Raw genomic sequence first — 24,730 nt, 5'->3', positions numbered from 1 at the left:
AATACCACCAAAAATTGATACTATTGGCTTAGTGGTTACTACTAACCACTGTGGCAATGATACTTTTACAGATTTTTATAAATCCTTGTTGCTGTGCTGACAACTCCTAGGCTGTTTCATGTCCCAGTGAAAGTCCCTGACATGTTATATCTCCTAATAACTCCTCTGAACTAGACTGTACAAAGAGCTGTAGATTTGATTTTCTTACCCTTCCCATTTTTTATCTTTAAAATCACAGCAAAATTCACTGCAGAAATCAAAAGCGGGGAGAAAAAGACTTAATAGTCAAGCTGCTGAAAATGTTGAAAAACGGAGAAGTCTCAATCTCAATAAATGTGAAATGCAGGTAAGAAATTATTATTTTTTACATCATTTTGCTATGCATCGTAGATATGTCAAAGAAATCTGTTTTCTCTAGGTTGACAGATATGTCATCTATTTATGTCATGTATCAATGTTCATATCATTACAAGATTCATATCTATGACAAAAGACTCTTTCTTTTGGGGGCTGGGAAAAACAAGTAACTAAGCAAACCAACTAGCATTAACTGAAGACAAAAGGAATTATCTTTCTGTCTCTGCCCCAGACTCTGGCCAGCAATATCTAAAGCATCCTTTATGTGGGGATTAGCGAGCACGTGGCCTTGCTGTAAATTAGATCTGGATGAAAACTTACACTAAAAAGAAATTTTCAGTGGCATGTGCTAGAGAGCATAAGATTCCTTTCTGCTAGGGTTATAGGCAAGGAAAAGGAGAAGAACAAAACTTTTGGCACAAGCCCAGAGTCAGATTAGCTTAATCCAACTGTGAAACTGCAGAGTTAGCATAAAAGGTTTAATCTAACTCCTGCCAAACAAATTTGCCTTTAATTACTCATGCATTAACATAAGCTACTGTCCTGTACTTGAAGTAAGATGTTATTAAACACCAAGAGTGAACTCTGAGCCACGGTAAGGATTAGGAGGCAAAGCAGTCTGGCAGTGCCAGCTTGGCTCCCTCACTCTCTGCTGAGAGAGAGCACTTGCCCTGCTCATCTCCACATGAGTCTCTGCTGCAGGACACCCTGGTGCTGTGGCAGTTCTGTGAAAAGAGGGAATTGCTGCATTATTACAGGGATATGCTAATGTTACCTGCAAATTTCAAATCTCCACAGAGCTCCAAGGATCCTTCAGATGAAGAATCAATGCAGTTGAATACTGATCTTCCGTTTTCCTGCACAGCTAGACAGCCACAGTCTCCAAGACAATTCAGCACACCCCAGAGCAACTCTCTGATCATGAATATCCTGGGGGGAGGTACCTCTGTCAGAAACATCTGGACAGACCATCAGATCAGGCAGGCATTGTTCCCCAGCCGGCGCCCACCTTATGAGAACGAAGATGATGAAGACGATTACCAGATGTTTGTACCATCAGAGTCTACATCCAACACAAGTTCAGCTCCTGGTGGAGAAAGGAGGGGTTCTTCTGGGCGTCCGTGCAGCTGGCACTTGGGGCAAGTCTCGCATCAAAGCGAGACTTCCAGCCCCGCTCGTCACAAAATTGTTAGACGGGCCAGCAGTGCTGGGGAAAGCAACACGTGTCCAGGCAGTGCCAGGTATAAAACAGGGGAGCGTGGCTCTCGAAGGGAAGTGAAGACAGCAGAGGGGAGCAGCAGGAATGCATATCCCGAATCTTCAGAGGAGCTGACTATCGATGATATTGAACATGTTTATGATAATATAAGCTATGAAGACTTAAAGCTGATGGGTCTGACAAGAAGGGAGGAGACACGCCATGGTCCTCGGAGATCAGCTAGAGACTCTCTGTATGAGGCTGAAAACAAAGCCAGCTCAGATTCAACTTCCAAAAAGAAAACAGCAAATCAAAAAAGGACCTCCATTCATGCTAGCAGGGAGGAGATACTGCTTAGTAAAGAAGCACCAACTTCAAGTTTGGACGAGCTCAGAATTGTTGAAGACAATATCTATGACACCATACGGCTTCCAGAAACATCTCTATTGAATTTTAAATGTGACCCCTTAAAATCCTCTAAAAGGAGGAGCTTTTTGGAAAAAGACTTCGCATATTGTGACAATCTACGACATTTTGTTTCTGAGGAGAGTCTCCAGTTCAGTGAAGATGAAAGTCCTTACCATCATGTTCCCATTGACAATGACTATTTGAGCTTAGTAGATAGCTCCTCCAACTCTGACTCGCTGTCACATAAGTCTGCAGCAGATAAACTCTCAGAAGAAGTGGATGAGATTTGGAACGACCTGGAGAACTACATCAAGAAAAATGAGGAAAAGACAAGAGACCGTGTCCTTGCAGCCTTTCCTGTTTGTAAGGATGACATGCAGGAAAGGCTGCATGCTGGTAGCACACCTGAACTGAGTAAAGATGTAGAGTACTCACTGTCTACTCTCTCTCTGCCAGAAACTCCTATTTTCCCTAAAACTGTGAAGCCCAGGGCTGCCACCATAAGTGAGGCTAATCTCAGGCTTGAAGACACTACACCATGCAAGGAGAACTCTTTTATGAGTTTGAACAGATCTTCCTTCTCCAGTGAGATGCCTTTTGTAGATAGTCCATGTGAGCCTGCCAGTAGTGTTCTGTCCAGCACACCTGCAGAGGGCATGGAAAATGACTTGGCTGTTATGGATAAAACAAAGAACAGAGTTTTTATGATGGCAAGGCAGTACAGTCAAAAAATTAAGAAGGCTAACCAGCTTTTGAAAGTTAAAAGTCCAGAGCAGGAGCAGCCAGCTAGCAGACAACAGAAACTGAAACACAAAGATCTTGCTGCTATTCTGGAGGAGAAGAAACAAGGAGGTCCTGCTATTGGTATGTTAAAAACATTTCTGTACAGATACATTTATTTAGTAACTTTCAGTGAACTTTGTGTTCTGTACTGGAAGATTATGAATTTTCCTCACCTTGGTCACTGAGTATCAGGATCGTATTTTCTGTTACAACTGAAATGAATTTTCTCAGACTGCTTTAACATGAATGGTCCTTTATATCTCATTTCTTGCTACTTGATAAATTTGGAAAGAAATAGCAGGGCAGTGTCAGGAAAGAGCAATTCAACTGAGGCTGGAAATAGAAATCATGCCCGAAGCACTGTTGGCCTCCCTACAGAAAAGCAGTTATTTCCTTTAATCGTGTGATCTTGAGAGTTTGACTGAACTAGTGTTTTTTCAAGTTGGTCTGCCTTCTAACAAGTCCCATACATCTCCTCAGGTACATTCAGAATCATACTCATAAGCATAAGGAATGTGGGCAGATAAGAAAGAGCTGATAATCTTTCTATCAGCTAATGAATGTGCAAAGTCAGGGATATGCAACAGCTCTGGAACTATTTTTTTCCATGATCAATTGAAACAAATGGAAGATGTGGAGCTAGTAGACTCCATGCACCAGAGTGTCATTCTTGCCTTCTTGTGACATTTTAAAAAGTCCCTAAATATCCTATTTACTAGGCCATTTTTAGAATGTTCTTTTCCATTTTAACATGAAACTAGCAGCTATTATTGGAACCATGCGCTGCATTGTGTCCTACATGACTGCTGACTGTAGCAAGATATTTTATGCTTCTTTTCCTCAACAAAGTGTACTGAAATATGATGCAAAGGCCTTTCCGGCCTCCAATGTTTCATGTTACTTTGCAGAGGCCAAATTTATTGACACAACTGAAAGTTTTTTTCTACTGATACACTAAGCATTTAGAGATTTTAAAATTTTCACACAATTCACTGAAATGGATTCTTCGTCTCTGCTAAGTTAATTCTCTCTTCTTTCTTAGGTGCCAGAATAGCTGAATATTCCCAGCTTTATGACCAAATTGTCTTCAGAGACAGTCCTCCTAGGGTCCAAAAGGAAGCTGGGGCCACTCCTCAGGAGCCGTCATCTGGGAGGTTTTCCACACCCGTGGCCACGGGTCCTCCCCGCTCCCAGCCTGCCAGTGAATGCTCAAAAGCAGAAGATTGGCTTTTGCATTCTACGTACAGTAATGGCGAGCTGGCAGACTTCTCTCCGTGGTCTGAATCCCAGGACTCCAAGTCCAAGAGCTCATATACAGAAGCTGGTACAAAAATCAATTCGAAGCAGTTGCTGTCAGCTGGCTCGGTGCCTTCCCTTCAGATTTCCAACCGTTTGCATGTCCCAGCGCAGAGGTGGAGCGCCATTATAAGCCAACCAAACAAAGAAAACTTACACCAAGATCAAGTCTATAACTCGCTGGGGAGGAGAGTAAGCAGTGTAAAACCACAGGCATACAGCAGGTCACAGTCCTCGTCCTCAATAGTGGTCAACAGGTCTGGAGAATCAATTGTATATAATAATGAAATTGATAAGAAAAGGCTCCATTTGAATAGGAACTTTCGGTTCAACAGCCATCAAACTCCTGGAATTGCTTCAGGATGTACAGGGCTGGAGATGAGAAAGCAGATCCCTGAAAACTGTTCAGATATGATTCTGCAGGATTCTCAAAAGGTCCTGAGAGTGAACAGAGCCTCCCCTCTGACGGCACAGATGGCCACCCAGAACTATTTTTCAAATTTCAAAGATTCTGAGGAAGGAGAAGGGGATGATGATGACTATGTCGAAATAAAGTCTGAAGATGAGGGATCTGACTTGGAGACTTCTCAGAACCAAACAAGGAAATCAGATCCTAAACTGCGTAACACAGATGCTGTTCCTTCTGAAACGTTCTGTGGCAAAACTGTCTCCTGTACTCCTGCAAAGTCTGCCAGCAGCAAACACGCACTTACCCCGTATCTGACTGCATACAGTGATTCAGATAAATTGAATGACTACCTGTGGAGAGTACCATCTCCTAATCAGCAGAATATTGTCCAGTCTTTAAGGGAAAAGTTTCAGTGTCTCAGTTCAAGTAGCTTTGCTTGATGCTTTCAGTAATTTCTAGCTGTACTGCCTTATCATAACAGAGTATATACTAGGACAATCAGTACTGGCATCGTGTATTTCCATACTATTACACTATCAGGCATTGTATCGCAATAATGTTGTAAATAGATGGAAAATGTATCTTTTAAAAATGGTTTGGAATCCTGGATGTGAAAAAAGGCCACATATGCACTGTCTGGGGTCTCTCTGTAGGGCATGTGATCTTCTCATCTCCTACTGAATCTTCACATCTCTTCCTTTGTTAGGTGTGATGCCCCCTGATTCTTGCCATCGAACCAGGTGTGATGCCATTTGATTCTTAAACCATTTTATCATTTGGAAACCTTAGTATTTAGACTTTCCAGTTGGTGTCCAGTGTTCTGCATCCAAAATACCTGTGTGATTACTCTGCTTACCTACGGGAACATTTATCTGGGCCGCTGCTCCTGTGACTGTGCAGATTTCTGAGCAGGGTTCTGGTGATTACACCAACAGGCTACGTGTGCAATTGCACATACTTTTTTGCACATTACTTTTCACCAGACAGATTCCAAGTGTGTGGGACCAATGCATACACTACATTATTTTAGGGCAAGCTTCTTATATTTTAAAGAAATCTAGTCCTAGTACTTGTGCCAGGCTGATAGTTCTGTGTCTGAAGCCTCTTCTACTTTCTGGAACTGCGTAGGAGGCAGAAGACAGGCAGTGGGGGCTTTTTATGAGAACCTGTGGATGTGACACAGTCCTTGCCTGGGGAATGGTTTTGGCATTAGAAGAGGAGCTGCCCTCCTTGTCAAGAGGGCTAGACCCATTTTGGTACCTCCAGTGATGGTGGTGTTTGTGACATGCAAGCAAAATCTGAGTATCTTGTAGCTCAGCACCCAGCAGTTGAAAGCTTAGAGTAGCTGTAGAGTTTGAGACAAAGCTATGTTACACACAGTGACCTGCTGGGCATTTGTTCAAGTCCCAGTGTCAGTAACCCTGCAAGAGAATGAGGTTTGGCCAGATTCTTGGGTGAAATACTAATTGTGGGGCACGTTTGGCCCATAGGGCAGTTCAGTGAGACTGCTGGTTAAGTGACAAGCTGCAGTCCCCAGGGCATGCATCTCCTGCAGCAGGAAGTGACCCTTCCTGACAGGGAGAGGTAAAAGATATATTTTGTAAATCAGTCAGGGCTGACTCTAATCCAATTTATGTACAATAAAAAGTAGCTTAAAAATGAGAATACATTCCATTCTTTTGCAAATAATATATAGAATAAATGCTGCTGTTTAGAGCAAGGACGGGCTTTCCAATACTGCCTACACTTAACTCCCTTTCATCATCTTTGTTGCACAGCTTTGGATTCTGTTACTTGAAAACTTTGTACCGAAAGGAAAGCCTAGATACATCTACACTGATCATCTTGTGTGACTGTTCTTTTTTGGTGCTTACATTTTTCAGATTACATGGATAAAGCCAGTACCGAGTTAAACATATCAATAAACAAAGGAATTTCATTGAAATACTATTTTTACTAACGATGTATCACTCCCCTCAGTTACAGAGCACTGTACTTCCAGAACAGCTGATTATTTACTACATTGGTTACCATGAGGAAAACCTGAAGTTATCAGTGTACAGCTAATTACTTGTAGACTAAGATTTGAGGACTTGAATTTATTAGAACTGACTAAATTATTTACCACACGTGTCTTGCATTGGCTAGGAATTGTTATTTTGAGGGCTGGTTGGTCATGGTACTTGCTAGCTCGTACCACAGGGATACTTGTTCCAGTCAGCACCCCCTGTGATAGGACCCATATCTATCTAGTAAAATCCGACTGAAAAATAATGTTGTATATATTTACGACGCCGAGGTGTAGCGGAGCCCATATTTATTTAATATAGCTTGTAAAGTATTGTAAATATGGATAGAAGATAAATCTGTGGGCTCATATCTAGATTTGTTTTAACGGCTTTAGGAAGTGTTTAACTCGCATCTCATGCAATCAGTGGAGGCGGGAGGGAGGGAAAAACAACCAACCAACCAACCAACCAACCAACCAACCAACCAACCAGAAAAAGGGACTTCTACTAGAATTGTAACTTCTCCCAGGGACCATTTCATACTATTTTTAATAAACGTTGAGTATGCAAAAGCTTTGGGTGCTTTTCATTGCTGGGGGGCGGACGAAGGAAGTTGGTGGCTTCTGCCTGTCGGAACTGATGTTTGTGGGTGATTCGGATGGGGATTTTATCTTGCAAAAAAAAAAAAAAAAAAAAAAAAAAAAAAAAAAAGCAGCGGAAGCGAAAGGGGCGGGCGGCGCTCCATCCCTGCCCGCCCCCTGGCGCCGCTCCCGCCGCTGTCCCTGCCCCGCTCCCGCCGCCGCGGGCGCCCCGGAGGTTCCGATGGTGATGATGGCGATGCTGCGGTGCTGGCTGTCCCCGGCGCTGCCCTGGCCGCTGCTCCCGCCGCGCCGCGGGCTGGGCGCGCTGCTCCCCGGGGCGGGCGGCGCGGCGGCGGCCGCCCGGTAAGAGGCGCACGTGGGGCGGCAGCACCGGCTGATGCAACCGGGAGTGCGACCGGGTGGGCACGGACCGAGGAGGGCTGAGGGAGGTTGGGGCGGTGCGCCCTCACCGGGTGCGTCGGGGTGGTTTTTGAGGTGGGCTTTTTGGGCGACCTCGTAGCAAAGTGTCCCACTTTCCCCAGAACCGCTGGCGGGGTTTGCTCCGGGTTTTGGTTTTGGTGGCATTTAGAGAGCGAGCAGAGCTGCCATCGTGTGGCCGTGGCTCAGGTGAGAAGGCGCGCAGGTGTGTGCCTGGAAAACCGTGTCCCCGTCCCGATTCAGCCCTGGGCGGGATAGTTTGCAGCGGCATTGAATTGAACTGGTCATTGGCTTCTGCAAGGGTAGGAGCTATCAAAAATCCACTCCGGGCTGTTCTCCTCTGTTTGTCTTCCTTGCTGTGGGGAACAGACATGTTTCAGGGGGTCTCCTCTTTGCCCGGTTGGGTCAGTATCATCTGCACACGCAAAAGGTAAGAGAGGAGAGCTGGCCGCCACTTACCCAGATTTCTTTTTCCAGAAAGCATTCCCAGTGCCTGGCTGTCACTGTTCTTTCCAAGAAGCAGAGTGGCAAACAGAGCTGCCTTTCTCCCTTCTGCCAGTGGTTTTGAAAGGCATCCATGAAAGTGGCTGGTCTGCTGCTCATGGGGTTGACGTAGCCTGTGTAAAGCCGTGGCAGCCCCAGCTGTAAAGGCCTCTGCATCTGCCACTGCCCTGGCCAAGGGTATGGAAACAAAGAGCTCAAGAGCTGATCAGACAGCTCAGGGGAGTGATTCCCTGCTGCACTTCCCATGATGGGGCTGGACAAGCCTTCTCATGAATTAACACAGCCTAGCTATAAAGTTTTGGGCATGTCAGAGCGATGCCCCACATACCTATTAAAAAAAAAAATTTAAAAAATTGGCCTGTTGCAGTTTTCTGTACCTTCCTGCTGAACACCAGCCCTCACAGTTCATATCCAGCCATAATTTTGGAGATTAAAAACATACGTGCCCAAGCGTTTCTGTTACATTGTTGACTAACGTTGACTTCTGACGACTAATGTTAGGAGGGTCTATTTGTCTATTTTGTTAAAGATTTGCTTGTCACTGTGTTGCAGCAGAGTCACCGAGAATGCAAAGAATACCTTGGCTTCTCTTAAGAGAGAAAACCCTCAGTTTGAGCCAACGCTTGCCATTATTCAGGTAAAGTATGTCTGTGCACTCACTGGCTGTGAGAGATCTCCTCTGGTATTGTTCTTGTCTGAAACTTTGAAAGCACACCATGCAGAAAGTAATTTTAATCCTTTTTTTGTAAAGAATATTGTCTGGTTTATTATAAAGCAGAGCAATAGGATGAGATAGTTCCACGAGATGGTAGATTGCCCTTCTTCAGGCCTGAAACAGTCACAGCAAACTTCAGACTGGGAAAGCTTCACAAAGGAAAGGAACAGTTTTATCCCTTCTTCCTTTTGCTAAAGTAGTCTTCCTCAGTTTAACTATGGATTACTCTTCTCACAGCTTGTCTAAGTTGATTAACTTAATAGTTGAATTAAAGTAGTGTTCTCAAACCTTTATTTAGCTTGAAGCTTTTTTTGCAATCTGAGCAAAGTGCTTATGTGCCTGAAAATGTGGGCCTCCCTTCACTTCCCACCCCTGAGATAACAATGCCAGGATTAATGAAAGGCCCAGTTGCTTCCTGTCAGCCATATTGCCTTTGGGTAGCTACAGCTTATCAATGTCTTCCTACTCTTCTATGGAGAGGAAAACCACACCAAAAAGTCCTAGCCAGCTCAGAAGGGTCTGTGTGAAATTAGTGCCATGTATAAAGTGTCAGCATCCACAGAAGTAGCAGCTCTTTCTGATGTGAAGGAACCTTGCAGTAATTGAGAACCATTGTTTTACTAATGCTGTGAAGAGCTTTCCATCCCACTGATAGTGCCATTTTTTATAGGCAATCACAAGTTTAAAACCCAACTGTAAGTATTTTTAAAGTACTGATAGTAAATCTAAGTAATGCAGCAACAGCTTTATTTCAGAAGGTCTTCTAGTGAGGCTGTCTGAAGAGGCTGTCCCATCTCTCACCCTCCCTGATGTTTGCATTTTCACAGAGCCCTCTAAGGCTAAAGCTTGAGGACTGCTAGAAAAGCAGTGACCTGTTTTTCTCACTCCTCTTAGTCTCCAGCTGGTTGCACCATGATCTGGACTAGGACTATGATCTGTCCCTGCCCAAGGGGTCTGAAGAGGCTTCCTTTCAAACACGTTTATTTCCTGGATCTGGTTTTCTGCATGGCTACATGCATGTTTAATGCTGTCACAATGGAAGGGACGTCCCTCTTGTCCCTGTTTACCCGACTTGGTCTGCCTCATGAGATGGCTGTAGGAACATGTGGCCTGGATCCTTCTGGGTAAAATTCACCCAAACTGTTCTCCAGCTGTCCAGTCACTCTACTTCTGGTCTCTGCTCTGAAGCAGAGCCCGTTTTAAATGTGCATTTGTTGGTGCAAAGAAAACTTGCTTTGGTCTACAGATGTTCTTGTGGTGCACTGCTCTACCAGTAATTTGGGCAGAGCCTTAGGGTTTGTGCTACTCCCCATGTGCCACATCTGCCCAGAGAAGCAGAAGGAGGGCAGTGACATTATCTCCTTTGCCAGTCACTTGTGAGTAATGGCTGTCAGCATGACAGGGCATCACCTCTTCAGCAGGACGGGGAATGAGGAGTTGCAGACTGAACCTGCAGTGGAATGGTTTTGTGACTATTCTTTTCCTCCTTAGTCAATGGCATCTAGTAATAGGTAATAAGTGTTAGTAGTTAATAAGTGTTGCTTATTGTCCATGTTGAACCTGTCTTGTAGCTGTGCAACAGCAAAAAATGATTGGTGGGTGCTGAGAAGTAAAATAAAGCATCAGGATCCTGCTTAACAGTGGAGCTGTTGCCCTGCAAAGCTCAGCAAAGCACCACTGGCTCCCCTGCACCTCCTGTCCTGCCCTTGCACTCTGCCAGCCCACGTGCTTAACTTTGGTCCCACCTGTGCTGCTCAGTGGGTTTTGATAGGAGTTGTCTTAGGGCAGGGACTTTCTGCACTCACACAAGGTGTGTTCACCTGCCAGTGCTGCAGCAGCAGGGACATTTCAGGGGACAGTGTGGTACCACCAGTTGCTCCGTCCCAGTTAAACTTCTTGAGTAGTCTGTGTGGGGGTACAGCCCCACATTTAGTGTCACAGGGGAGCAGCTGATGAGCTGAACCTAGACCTGTCTCTTCTTCCTTGGCACAGTGTGAGCTCTGCACAGTGTCCTCAGTGCAGCATTTAGGGAGTGGGATGCTGGTGGCGCAGTGCCAGGACTGCTGGCAGTGCAGGGAAGGAGCTGGGGGATAGAGGACAAGCCCTCCTTCCCTGACAGGAGTTGCTCCTCTCCATGAAGCTTGTGCTTTTAAATGCTCTTTTTATCACTGTCAGCAGTCTTGAACTATTTAAGATTAACAGGGATGGCCTTCTGCTTCTTTCTTAGATTTGTTTCTTATTAGTTTGAGTACCTTTAGACACAGGCATTGTCACTATGTTTCTTGTATAGACATGTAGATTAGTGTACTCATCTTTAAAATGTATTATTTTAAAACTCGGTTTCTGTTTTATTCCCCAAGGCACATAATGACCAGTTGATTCAAGAAGCAAACAAGAACTTTGCCAAAGAGGTAAGCTTTAGCTGATAACTGTGTTAATAATCATGACCTACTTGCCTTTGGTAATTTTAAATCTTTTCTTTTAACAGATTGGTCTCCGTGTTATTCACATCTGTCTTCCTGAAAGCAGCACCAAAGATGAGGTAACTGAAATACCTGAAAGAGTCTTCTTTTTCCATTTTTGTCATAGACTTTTATTTATTACTGACATTCACTATTATTTTGACTAACCTCTAGTAACTCAAATTAGGTTTAGGATTGCCTTGGTTTAAATAGCAAATATTATCCCCTTACTGGCGAGAGTGAGAAAAAAGAAAATTAATGGTCATGTCTGCTGCTCCCTGGCAAGCTGGGACAGAATCAATAGAGTAATGTTTTGGTTTTGTGCTTGGTATTTAACCCCATACCAGCTCAGGTATCCTGATCTCCTGCAGTTACTCTTGTGACTGTGCCTGATTGTTGCCCAGATTATTCAGGGAAATTAGAGATTATATGGAGAAGGGAGGGGGGAAGGAGAGGGCAGGCGTTGAATTTGTCTATTGATCTTTTAATGTTTCAATTATGTATTAAAAATCAAACATCCACCCCAAATCACTAGAGGCTTGAATTCTTTACCTTGTTGAAGGCACAGCACTTAATATCAATTATGTTTTAAATATAGAAAACCATGTGAAAACCGTTGAAGGAATGTATAGTAAAAGATAACACTGTTCCCAGCTGGTCTCGTTGTGCTCGGCAAGTTTTTAATCCTGCAGGCTTGTGAGTTCTGTGTACTCTTTTGTTTTTCGGCACACTTTGTTTTTAAAATGTTGCTGCCTTGCAGTGTAATCTCAAGAACTGCTTTCAGATGCATTGAAAGGAATTTACTGTGAAGTTTAGTAGATTATGGATAGTCAGCGACCCATTTAAGAAGAGTGGGCTTTTGACATGAAAAATAAATACACTTTGTTGTTGGTAAACGTGTTTTATGCGTTGAGTAACACAGCAGGAAATAGGTAAAATACAGCACTAGGTAATACAGAAATAGCACGAGGTAAAATACAGAAATTGGTAATAATACTATACAGCAGTAGTTGCAGTTAGTTTGAAGTAGTATCTTGGCAGTAGTTGAGCTGTGTATTTGAAGAGAAAATTGGGGTATTTTTGTTATTTAAAGGAAGTTACTTCCAATAAATTCATCATGGTTTGCCTACTCTCTTGCTTACTGACTATGACAAGTTTTTTTTTCATCTACTAAAGTCCACATCTCAGTTGTGTTCCTTGGTGTGGGAAGGTGGGAGGGATTTCGATACCATGCACATTTGGGTTTTGCCAAAACTTCCTGTGTACAATAAAGGCAAGTTAGTACTACACTACTTTACCCTGCATGAGTTATAAGTAATTTAAATGCTGTGGTGATGGAAAGCAGAATTAAAGTAAGATGCAATTAAAAGGGAAAGTTGAATTATTTTCCCAGGAGTCAGAAATACAGCTTGAAGTTTTAATTGCTCTGTAGGCCCCCAGCATTTTGTAGCATATCAAGGTTTTTTAAAGAAAACTGCAGATGTTTTTATGTCCGTGTACTGGTATTTACACTCATTCTTTCTGTGTACCAGTCCTATTGCTGACAAGTGCCATAGGACCTTAAGAGGTATGCCTGATTTTGCCTCAGGAGTCAGGAAACTGAAGAGGCATTTCTGTACCAGTGACATGCTTGTGTAATCTGTGTTTAGCATGAAAGTAGTATGTTCTCTTGGTTCAAAGTTGCAGCTTATCTAACTCCTGCCTAATTCCCCTATCTTAATGGTGATTGCATATCAAGTGTTTGGGTAACAGAGTTCACAATTACAATGAATAGTTTACAAGAAAAGCGTTTTAAATAGGCATGATATTAGTTAAGTAAAAAAAACCCCAAACCTACTTATAATCCTTTTCTGTTGAATGTTAATCCAATTCTATTATAAAGCTTTGTGATGCCTGCACACTATTTTATATATAAGATGGGAAGACATGCTTGCATGACCTTTCTCACCTAAAAAAATCTTTGATATGCTTTGTTCCATTGTATTCTTTCTGGTCACAGCAGAATAGCATGGGGATCAGCATTGCACTTTAGAGAAGAAGGAGTCAAGGGTAGGTAGTACAGTCTCAGATGTCACATATGACCAATTATAAACGACTTGAAATTCAAAAACTTCTCTGCTATGTCTTTTCAACATAACAGTTCTTCACAAGGTAATTGCCAGCTCTTAGGATCAGGGGGTTTTGAGAAGGAAAATTGGTAACCATATCTGCTGGTTTAATAAAATTAGTTTTTTCTTGTATGGTTGTTCTTTCAAGTGCTACAACTTTTTGTCCCTGTGTTGGACAATACCCCCATGATCTGGTCCTGTTTTGCACTACATATTAACCAAGGCATCCTGTTTCTAAAAGCATCTTCTGAAGCCATTACAGTGACAAGCTTTTGCTGAGGTTTGGAGTGGTGAAACACAAACTGCTTTTGGCAGCATAATGTCACATAATACGTGTTTACTTTGCAAGATATTTAGAATAGAGTCAGGGTGGCTTAATTTGGTAAGCCACTGATAATAAACTGAGTAGAGCAGGTTATTGCTTTTTCATTTAGAATTTGCAGTAATAAGCAAGGGAAGCCAAGGTGGCCATAAAGCAATTGAAAAAAACATTACAGGTTTTACCTCATTCTAATCAGATTCTCCTTTTATCTGTTGTTCTGATCTTTAATGCTTTTTATTAACTTCCTAGATTGTCAGTGAAATCTTGAGACTTAATGAGGATCCTAACGTGCAGGGCCTTGCTCTTGACCTCCCAGAAAGCTTATATAGCAGTAAGGTATTAAATGCTGTGAAACCAGAGAAGGACGTGGATGGGTAAGTGGAGCACTGAGAAATAATATTAGCAGGCACAAGCCTGATGGCTCTGTAAAATCAGTTTTCCCCTGTGCTTTTCATTAATGGACTGTTCAGTCAATGTGTCTAGCTGTGCTATTGAGCAGTGATAAAAGATGCCTCTGAATCAATGAGAAGTCTTTTGCTGAAGTAGTTTTGGTCATTATCTTTTTATTTTTCACATAATGTATATTCAGGGCAGAGTCCTTTCAAAAAAATAAAAAACAAAATCTTGATGTACTGGTGATACTTTAGTATTTCAGTACTTCAATAATACAAGTGGCAGTCACAAAGTACTGAATTTTCACAAGAAGGATTGATGCAAAAATTGCAGAGAAGGTTTTAACTTCCTTACAGCACTCTCTTGTGGTGAGAGAGTAAACTATAATAGTTTGGACCCATTAGCACAGGTTTCCAATTGGTGTTGAGTTGTATTGCTCTCTGAAGAGACCACTGGTGTAATTTGGATTTGTGAGTTACCATTTTGCTGCTCTTACTGCCTTCCTGCTCGTAGCTACAGGCTATTACAATTTTTTTATCCCACTCTCTCTTTCTTTTATGTAGGGAAAAAAAAATCTAAAAATCTTTCAAGTTAGTCACCTTTCCATTATGTAAAGTACTGGAGACTGTCAAAGAATGGAAAATTTGGAGCATCCTTCTGTATGAGAGAGACTGGAGTGCAGTGTGGAAACACCTGTGTTGCCCCCTCCTGAGCCAGCTTGGCTCTGGCAGCTCTGGTCTGGTCTCACTGCAGCCACTGAAATGTTTGGGTTCAGTGTGCTGGGTAGCCCATCGCGACAAGTGAAGAGCTGCCCGTGTGTCGTGGGACTGTGTTACTCATTCTAACTGAGATCCCTTTCCTGGCCTCTCTTGAGGCTCAGTGTTTGTCTAACTGGGGTGTGGGATGATACGAATTAGCTGCAGTACGTGACTATGAAAGGATTTGCTTTTGTGGGAGATGTTTGCTATTGGGATTAGCTCTTAGCCATGTTACAAGCATTGCTAGGGATTTATGTTACACAAACTTCTTTTTTTGTTGTTAAATTGCCATATTTTTCCACTGCAGATTATCCAGTGTAAACCTAGGACGCTTGCTACATGGTGATGACTGTCTAGTTCCTCCTACAGTGTGTGCTGTGATGGAGCTTCTTGGAGATACAGGTGAGTCCTTCTATTATAATCATTACATTAATTCTAGCCTAACTATTTTACTCAGTTTCAATCCTGATTGGGAGCCAAATATAATCTGACCTTGTTATGTGTTCCATTTTGTGTTGCTTTCCCACCTGACATATATTTGTCTCCTGCTAGTGAGGAGGAGGACTCCTGCTCAGTGGCATCTGAATGCTATATTTGTAGAAACAGGTCTCAGGCCTACAGATTTTGGGTATTAGGCAGGGATTAGCTGCCATCCGCAGATTTAATTTCACTGAAGACACACAAGACATGTGAGTCATCCAAACAGAAAATACTGACATCACTTGGGGATTTCACTTGACAGTTTTGATTACTGTGAGCAGTTGGAGAAACCCAGGTTTGCCTTTAAATTGCTGCCGAGCAAATCTTTTGGTTTGGATTGTGTTGTGTCAGTGCTGACACTGAACACTGAACTAGCAGATTTAAACAAGCAGGTTTACTGTGTGTGAAGACAATTGGTTTAAGGCAGTGTTTCAGAAGTTTCTCTCTTACAGTGATTCATAATGGTTGAAGCGAGGATTTCTGTAGCAGAACTGTCGATGGGAGGCTAAATGTACTTAGTAACAAACATGAATGAAAGGATTTGTGCAAAATACCAGAAAGCCAGAAGAACAGTGTTTGGCTACTAGAACTCAGAGAGTCACCAGGAAGCTCCTTAGGACCTGTGGTTGGTGTCCCTGCACGAGCTGCAGGAGAGCTGCCCTGCTGGCACAGCTGCTGTGGTTGCGCAGGCACACGGCACTGTCCTGTTCTGAGCCCCTTTGCAGCCCCTTCTGCAGTTCTGCAGCCGTGGGTGGCCTGGGGGGAGCTCCATGCAGCTGCTGGTGCTCGTGCCCTGTGCTGGGGGCGGCTGAATGTCTTCCCTTGTGTCGCACAGGTGGGAAGAAGGTGCTGCTGGTGGGAGTGCGTGGGGCAGAGGGTGCTGCCCTGCAGAGCGTGCTGCAGCGCCAGGGAGCTGCCGTCCTCAGCTGCCACTGCAAGGCCCCGCAGCTGCAGAGTGAGGTGAGTGCTCCTCTGTCTGCCTGGGCTCTTCCTGCATCCCCACTGTCTGCTCATCCCTGTCAGCTGCCCACCTGACAATCCTGCCCTTCGCTGCCGTTCCCAAGAGGGAGGCTCCTCATTGCAGTCACAGGTGGCACGGAGGTTGCTGGTGGCCAGTGTGGGTTAGAGTCTTTTCTCCTTCCTGCTTGCTCAGAAATGGTGCAAACACTCTTCTCTACTCGAATACTGCATGTAACAGCAGCTGCTCTAACTTCATTATTTTACACCAAGGGCTGTGAGAGAAAGAATCCAAGAAACGTTTTAGTTCTCCCTTTTGCTTTCTCTCTGCGCAAGAGAAATGCCTTCTTTCTTTTTTTTCTTTTCCTCGTCCTGTCATCTACATGAAATTACTTCCACGGATTTGTATCCCAGAGGGAAGCAGTGCTGGGGACAGTGCCTGTGCAGGACAGCCCGTGCCGCAGGGTGGCAGCCGAGGCAAAGCCATGCTGGCCAAACTCCGCGCCTTGCAGGCACCGACAGGAGGAGCAAACAAAACTCCACCGGCTGCGACAGAAAGTTTCTGGCAAAAAGAAACCGTGTTTTCACAGCTGTGGATGTTTTTGTCAGGCTTGTCTCAGTGCTGGGCTTTTAAGTGACTGACAGCGCTTAGGAAACATATGGCTCTCTGGGAGATGGAGTGCTGTGAACTTGATCCTTGCCATGTCTCATTCCTCAGTTATTTCTCATTGCTTGGGGTTGTGCTACAGGACTGCTCTGGGCTGGATGGGGTGGGTGACAGGGTGGCCAGAGGTGTTTCCACTGGTTCACAGCGAAAAATCTGGATTGGGCCCAGAGCTGCTTGTGCAGTGCTGTCAATAACTGGAGAGAATTCTGTTTCCTTCCATCCAGATGCTTTCCCATAATCATGCTTTGCTCTTTGGCATTCCCCATAGCTTACCTCTTGGAGCAGGCCACTGATGGGAAACAGAATGGGAAGCCTAAGTTTGAGGCTTAATGCACTTCACTCTTCCAGGTTCATTTTAACTTTTGGCAGTAAAAGAGTTTGTACTTCGCCTGCGGGACTAATCAGCAGAGCCCAGGGAATACCTACCTTCCCCTTCCTCACCTGTGAGCCTGGAGCAGCACGTCACCAGTAATCCCAGAGCTGTGCTGAACCTGTCTGGATGTCACTCTGATGCTTAACTCCAGCTCCTTGATAAAATCTAATGCATGCAGGGAAAGCTATCCTGTTTCATATTCCCAGAAGCTGGAGAGTCAGAAATTGAGCACAAGTTTCTAACCAAACAACCTGTGGCAACCTGTATTTGAACTACAGTGTTGTTAGATAACGTGATTATAGAATTTATATTCTTCTGTTGTTTAAAATGCTGATTGTGAAAAACAGCTTTAATGTTCACCAGGTTTTTTCTCTTGATTTGTTTTGTTATTTGAATTTCAAGTAAGAAAATGTGTTAGTCGATGCTTAAGTTTTTTAAAGACTTGAAAGAATCCATTCATGTTTTGTTTTATCTGCACCATACACTAACTTTTACTTTATCTGAATGGGACACTTCTACAGTGGCAGTTTGTGTGCTGTTGTTTGGAAGTATAACCTGTGGTAGCATAATAACTTCACTTAGGAAGTGAGGGATAAACTTACGAAAAGGATGATTTTTTCACTGGGATGCATTTGTTTTGCAATATATAACAGGAAAGGAGAATTTTATCTTAAGGGTAGAGGAATGTTATTTGTTGTAATACTTTGGCCAGGCCTATTTGCATTGAAGTACTAACCCTGACCTTAATAATGTAGTGCCTTTCTTAAGTGGTTACTACATTACCTTAGACTAGCTCTGCTGATTTGTTCTTCTTTTTAAAAAGGAAAGCATAACAACAAGTGTTTTCTTTAGAAATTATTTTAATTTAAATGAGTTACACAGCACTAAGTTTGTAGGTTTTTTGGATAAGATTTTGTATCGCTATGGACTTGTTATTGCTTTGTGCGCTTTTGCAAAAATATTTTGAAAATGGTCAAGAGGAAGTACGTTTGAGTCGACTTTAGGAAAAGTTTAAAAATATGGGGGTAGCTCTCCTAACAAACAGCATAATGCTGTCTACCATCTGACTTTGTGTGCTCCTTTAAAACAAGTCTGTTCTGTCTTATGGTAGGAAAAGGGAATAAAATAAATAATGGTACATTTTCATTTCATTGCTTTGATCTGAAATATTGGACACAGTTTCAATGTTCTTTTCCCTCCCCACTTCATGTTTTGTTCAGCTGAGCAGATTATTAATATTTCTTTTTGTTCCATTTTGGGTTTGCTTGACCAGTTCTCACAGCACAGCTGAGCCGTGTCCTTCAGAACTGTTGAGCTTCCTGGGTTTTCAAATAATTCACAAATGCAAGAAAGCATTTTTGAAGGTTCTGGCACATCTGTGCAAAGTTGTCATGAAGAAACATTGTTCTTTTTGCATTGATATGTTCAATGTAAAAGAAGTTACAAATTGAGAGATACAGACACAAGCATCTTAGAGGAAATACTTAAGATGTTATCGTTCTGTTAAGCTTTGTGTAGAGAGCTCTTCAAAGCACATTCACAGCATTGTGGCTGAAGAATGACCTAGTGACATAGTTTTAGGGACATCTCATGTAATTTTAAAATGGGACTCCCTAAAAGTCAGTTCAGTATTACATGTGAAGAATGAGAGCTGATGTTTTTTAATTCTTTATTATGTCAGAATTATGTTTTCTAGCTTAAAAGGAGGTTGTCAAGTAGATTCGTATTGAAAAAAATGGATTATTTTCTTGCCAAAATATGGGTAATACTTAGTACTTGTAAGAAAACAGAATTTTGTTGCAGTCGTCTAAATTCAGTCAGTCATTATTTCAGCACGTCATCTTTAATGTAGTCTGTGTGTGAACCACATCATGCCTGTGTTAAGAGAGCTGCTATCTTACAATTTTATTGTAAAAGAAGTGAGAGCTGATCTGCCTAGGTGTAATTAGGAATAGAAAAGTTGTTTGCAAAAGCGAGGTTAAGAAGTATGAGACTGGTTCAGCTGGAGTCCTGACTGTGAGTTTCCTTTTCAGGTTGAAAAAGAAATTCTTTTGGCCACAGTGTGCTTTTCCATAGCCAACACTTGAGCTTCAAACTCTTATACATCTTATAGCTATTTACTGTCTTAGTTTTGCTGTCTTGGTAAGACCAAGACTCTTGTTATGGGCAGAAAAATAAATTTTGTATTGTAAGCATGAAAGAACAGGAGGCCAGGCACACAGATCCCGTAGGAGGAGAGAAGAGGGAAGCTGCACGAGCATTTCTAATGATGATGATGTAGACAAAGTATTTCCACTTCAACATCTTGTGCACCTTATGCACATCATCTCTGTTCTTTGTGATTTTGAAATGTATCCCCCTGTCTGTGGGCTAGAGGAGCAGCTGCTAAAGCGTGGATCATAGTGGCAGGCTTGAGCCCACAGCAGAGATGTGGGCTTGTTTTTCATGTGCACCGTGTAGGGCAAGTGCATTCAGGGTGGTGTGGCAGGGAAAGCTGGAGGAAGCCATGTGATTAGTACCACCATGCCTTGGTGGAAAAAGTACCTGAAACTAGTCATTGACTTAAAAAATTTTCAAGATTTCAGAAAGTAATTAGAATTACTGTGGTTAAAGTGGAACCCGATCTGTAAACTGATGTGTAAAGAGACTTTTTTCATAAAGACAGTTGTGAAAAAAATTTTAATGAGATTCCTATTCGTCATTGCATCTCTTCAATTTTATATGGCCTAGTTTCATACCCAGGATTCTGAGGGCTTTTACATTTCAATTTTTAATTTTTTTTTTGTTTGTTTAATCATGTATTTAAAAATGTCTTTTGTAGCAGTCTGTTTTAACTATGGGAAAATGAAAATTTTATGCAGACTTCACAGGAAAATGGAGTTTCAGTGATCTGTAATACACAGCTACTTTGTGCCATTATCATTTAATACTTGGCTGGAAAGTCTGTATTGTTGTTTTAACATTTAGTCTTCTGTCTTGGGAATGGGTGGTGCTTCTTAATCTGGTTCAATTTAAATCTTGGTGGAGGGGATCATATTTTCTTATGAGGTAAGGTTGCAGATTATTTATTGGCACAGCTCTTCCCAACTGAAAAAATATTTACCGGTGAGGAGGCAGGATACTACTGGACTATTGGCTTACTTTGTCTCCAGCCTCCAGTACATTAAGGAGGGTTTGGCCTGATGCTTGTCATTCCTTCCTCTAGCCAGCCTGATGGAATGGAGCCTTGCTGTCCAGGAAGCATGAGGCAGGCAGCCACATGTTCTCCCTCATGGGTATCTCCTTGACCTTCTGGCTATGGCTGCCTGTAGCATCTGGTTCCTGTCAGATGTGTCCTCTGTGTCCTCTGTGTCCTCTGTGTCCTCTGCCCAGGGACTGTGGTGCTTTTGCTGAGGGAGGCTAAATGTGATTATATTCATAGGACTTTTCCATCTCTCATGTCTGCAGTCAGTTTCTGATGTAGGAGTTGACCCTGAACATGCATCCCAAGGCTTGCTTCTTACTTTAGTGATTAAACAGTCAAAAGGGTAAATTATGGCAAGAGAGAAAAATCTAAAAGCAAAGGAGGCGTAGGCACAACTTCTTGCAAGTGAAACTAAAATTTCCTGATGGAGATCACATAAATCTCTTCTAAGGATACCCAGAATTCTGTACACAAGTATGTTGCTTTCAGTGGACTTGCTCTCCCAGTTTCTGGATATACTTTTTAAAAAATACTTATAGGGGAAAAAAAAATCTCTAAAATGTTTGTGATATACGTATTTTATTAACTCTGCAGGAACTTTTTCAATAGTTGCACATAAAATATTATTTTCTTTGTGAAATAAGGGAAAGGAAATCACACTGGGGAAGGCTCTGAGAAATCAGTGTGTCTTTAACCTGTAGTACAACTCTTTGCTGCCATGTGATGCAACTTTTTTCATGGAGGAGGTGGGGCAGGGCAATGAGATGAAAGGTCCAGCTGGTTTTCTGCTAAAATTTATGGGTATGTGTGATGTTAGCTATCCGAACCAGTGTTAATGTTGGCTACAAAAATAATTGTGTTCAGCTGTTAAGAACATTTTTCAACATTAGGGTCAGTAGTCATAGGGATGAATATTTGGTTCCATCAGTTGTTTTCTGACATTACAGTTACATTGAATCAATTCTGTCATAAGTATGTTGGCTGAACATTCATCAGAATTATTACTTGTTGCATACAGCTCTCAACTTGTTCATCAATTCACGATGCTAAGCGGTGTGCAAAGCTCTTAGTCCTTCTCCCAGAGGCTTTGCATGGAAAGGCATCTTGACTTACAGTATATGATTTATAACTGCCAGAATATGAATTATTTTTCCTTGCAAAAAAAAAAAAAAAAGGCTGTGCTCATGTAACTGAGAAAAATCACCGTTTTTCTCTGTGTTGATGTTGACTGTTACAGCAGAGATTTCCCTCTTTTGCAGGGCAAAGTGTGCCTTCAGCATGGTATTCTTGGTACATGAGGCATTACAGCATCTTTTTGTCCTGATTTCTTTGCAGATTACTCAGTATCATTTGGCCTGACACTGGTCAAGCATTGTGACTTATGTAGCCTTCTAGGAGGGGCATGTAAGCTGATATTTGCACCAGACTCAGGAGTGTGACCAATTTGAATTAGGCTGAATGACTGTGCACAGGCAATCACAGGAGTGTTGCTGGACATTTGACTGAAGCCTGAATCAGCTCATTGCATTAGTCATTTGTCAAGCAAGTAAATCTTCTCCCACACTTCTGGCTTTGTTTCCACATAGGGATCTCTAAGGAGGGTTAGGCCATCCTTATGTCCTCCAAGGGGAAGATGGAGTTTTTTCAGTTTTATGCCTTTTCCGCAGCAGTTATGTTCTTCTCCTCTCCTGGATGCTCAGATGTGCCAAAAACCTGCTATCCTGACAAGATTTGTAGCTGTTCTTTCTTGGCAAGAGTGTTGGGCAGGGTTGTGTCAGAGCACTTTTGGCCAAAAAAGAAGCTGGAATGCTTGTCAGTCACAAATCAATTCATAGAGTGGCTCACTGAGTTTGTGACACTTGGAATTAATTTGCATTTATCCAAAATATTACCCAAACTGCTGTATTTCTGAAATAATTTTTACAGTGTGACTTGAGGCAATGCTGTGTCTGTGTTTAGTTTTTTTCAGTGTATCTTAATATGTCTGCTTCTGGTGCTGTCACTTATCCCATGGTGATTCTACCCTATTTCAGAGGAAGTGGGGAAAGAAAGACACTTATGTCTTTGATTATAAGAATTTTAGTAGTAACCATTTTTGCTCCAACATCTGCCAGATTGAGCTAAATCGGGGCAGAGATTAGCAGACATGAACTGGCAAGGAAAAAAGTACTTTAATTGGTATTCAAAGGCACTGATCTTTGCAGAAGGGGTCATCCTGCATTCCTGTCAGCTGGCCTGGTCTTCTGCTGTCAGACAATCTGACTGTACTCTTTATAGGTGCCTATTTACTGTCTTTTAACCCTTCTTTTTCTTAAGTTACTCCAAGTTATTTTGGAGACAATGGTAGAACTTTTTATTTGGAAGGATATAATCCTTCCAATTAAAATTCAAATTAAAATCCAATCTTCCATTAAAGATTGATACTTACTTTGACCTCACTCACAATTTGTTTACCTAACTTAATTTTAAATGCTATTCTTAACTTTAAAAATGCTATTTTTAATTTTCTTACTTGGCAGGTAAGAATCGAACCATCAGTTTGTATCTTTCTTTTTTGTTCTTGCTGTCTGTAAAACTTTGCTCAAAAAACTATTGCTGTATAACTTTGAATATTTTTAAGATGTGTATCCAAGTGTGTGTTTCTAAGATTAAATGCTGGTTTTGTTTCTGGGGGTGTTTTGGGCTGTCCCTAGCTCGGTCACGCAGACACGGTGGTGTTTGGCAGTGCAAAACCCGATGATGTTCCTGTGAGCTGGATAAAGCCTGGGGCCACTGTTATCTATGGTGCTCACGATCTTCTGTCAGGTAAGAGGTGATAAAAGGTAACAGTTCTTGCAAGTGGTGTACAGTGAGCCTTTGAGGTGTGTGTGGCACCTTGGTGACAGCGCAGTGTGGTTAAAAGCTGCATCTTCAAAGGTGTGTGTACAGGACATGTGTACACCTTCATCTGATGTATAAATAGGGAGAAAATGTTAGGTGAGAGAAGAAAGGTTGGAACAGATTCTTCATACCAAGATGGTTAGATAAGCAATGGATTCAGAGAGTTCAGGGAAAGACTTGGGTCATCAGATGAGCTATTGCATAGTGCTGCTTTGTACAGTGTCTTATCCTGTGACTCCTGTGGCCTCACCTGGAATATGGGAAGAGGAGAAGAAGGGAAGAAATATCAACTGCAAGTTGCTGTGAAACTGTCTGCAGAGAGTGGTGCAGGAGGGAGTACAGAAATCATGTCTAGTTAAGAAGAGGCAGAATGTCTCCTGCAGTAATTATTCCTGCAAAAAAGGGTTTGGATTCATCTCCTTCCTTTCCCCCTAACTTGTTATGGAGGGTGTATGTGTTCAGTAATTTCTCAGTTGAAAAAATGTTACAGAATGTTCTTGGGAATAAAATTAAGAAATTTTCCCGGAAGTTATTCTGCTGCTAAAATTACATGTAGTAATAATAATAACAGTGCAATTTTACATCTCCTGTGTAATTTCTTAAAATTCTGTGAAGATCTCTAGATATTTTCTAGATTTTTGGTGTGTATATGAATTTGACTACTCAGCATCCCAATGAGATTATGCTGCAAATGAATAGGAAAATGAGGAAGTACATGGATAGCATGAGTGGTTAATCTGAGGTTTTTTTAAATCTTATTACAAGTGTACTAGATTGACATCTATTGGTACAAAACTATGGAAATGGGCACAAAGCTGAGAAAACCTAATTGCATGGGTTTTAAACTAGGGATATTCCCTAAGAGCAAGTTAAGCAGATGCTCCAGGCAGAGCTAATGAAAGATGAGGCTCATAATAAAGCAGCTGCTGTTCCCATGCAAAACATGGCCTTAGCAATAGATTTCTTGCCTTGTCTTTCTTGATAGCCTCTTGACTTGAACAGACACTGCAGGTGTGCAGATCTGGGTTATTATTTGTTGTCTGGAGGCATTTGGACCTTCATTTTCTATCTCCCAAAGCAGATCTCTGATCCTACTGAGGATCTCAAGGGTGGATACCAAGCCTTATCCCTTCCTGATGCTGCACAAGATGTCCAAAAATAATATGTTTTCTTTTTCCTGGACTGGTGACTGGGAGACTCCTTGCATCTCTAAAGCCTTTTTACTTCCTCTAGGGACTTTTGGATGTAATTGTTAAGTATCTGTAGGGCAGGGCTTGGCACACAGGTCTCTTCAGCAGGTAGCCAGCCTTCATGAAGTATGACACAGCCTTACATGAAGAAGGAATGGGGGAGAAAGGGAGCAGTGGTACAACAGTCATACCTACCTATAAATAAATTAATTAAAAGGAATCTCCCCTCCTCATTTTAATCTTGCAAGCAGAAAACTC

General features: G+C 42.2%; 2 protein-coding genes across 6 annotated transcripts in view; both read left to right on the top strand.

Moving 5' to 3' along the window:
• Window positions 1-7,032, top strand: part of PLEKHG1 (pleckstrin homology and RhoGEF domain containing G1) — a 126,479-nt gene extending 119,447 nt beyond the window's left edge. For all 5 annotated transcript variants that reach the window (XM_088161729.1, XM_014874195.2, XM_088161730.1 and 2 more), the window contains 3 exons: window positions 239-346; window positions 1,156-2,827; window positions 3,789-7,032. In XM_088161729.1, the coding sequence (XP_088017855.1) occupies window positions 239-346; window positions 1,156-2,827; window positions 3,789-4,891 (2,883 nt within the window). In that variant the 3' untranslated portion in view covers window positions 4,892-7,032. The remainder of the gene's footprint in view (window positions 1-238; window positions 347-1,155; window positions 2,828-3,788) is intronic.
• A 1,432-nt stretch (window positions 7,033-8,464) lies between these two features.
• The window catches only part of MTHFD1L (methylenetetrahydrofolate dehydrogenase (NADP+ dependent) 1 like), a gene marked incomplete at its 5' end in the record, with an annotated part of 142,920 nt that continues 126,654 nt past the window's right edge, over window positions 8,465-24,730 (top strand). Inside the window, 7 exons of the mRNA XM_088162770.1 lie at window positions 8,465-8,620; window positions 11,059-11,109; window positions 11,187-11,240; window positions 13,840-13,964; window positions 15,049-15,143; window positions 16,057-16,181; window positions 23,096-23,207. Coding sequence (XP_088018896.1) covers window positions 8,465-8,620; window positions 11,059-11,109; window positions 11,187-11,240; window positions 13,840-13,964; window positions 15,049-15,143; window positions 16,057-16,181; window positions 23,096-23,207 — 718 coding nt within the window. The remainder of the gene's footprint in view (window positions 8,621-11,058; window positions 11,110-11,186; window positions 11,241-13,839; window positions 13,965-15,048; window positions 15,144-16,056; window positions 16,182-23,095; window positions 23,208-24,730) is intronic.

The sequence above is a fragment of the Sturnus vulgaris genome, chromosome 3, assembly GCF_052056855.1.
Source record: "Sturnus vulgaris isolate bStuVul1 chromosome 3, bStuVul1.hap1, whole genome shotgun sequence".
Taxonomy (NCBI): domain Eukaryota; kingdom Metazoa; phylum Chordata; class Aves; order Passeriformes; family Sturnidae; genus Sturnus; species Sturnus vulgaris.
This window is presented reverse-complemented; position numbering and strand designations above follow the sequence as displayed.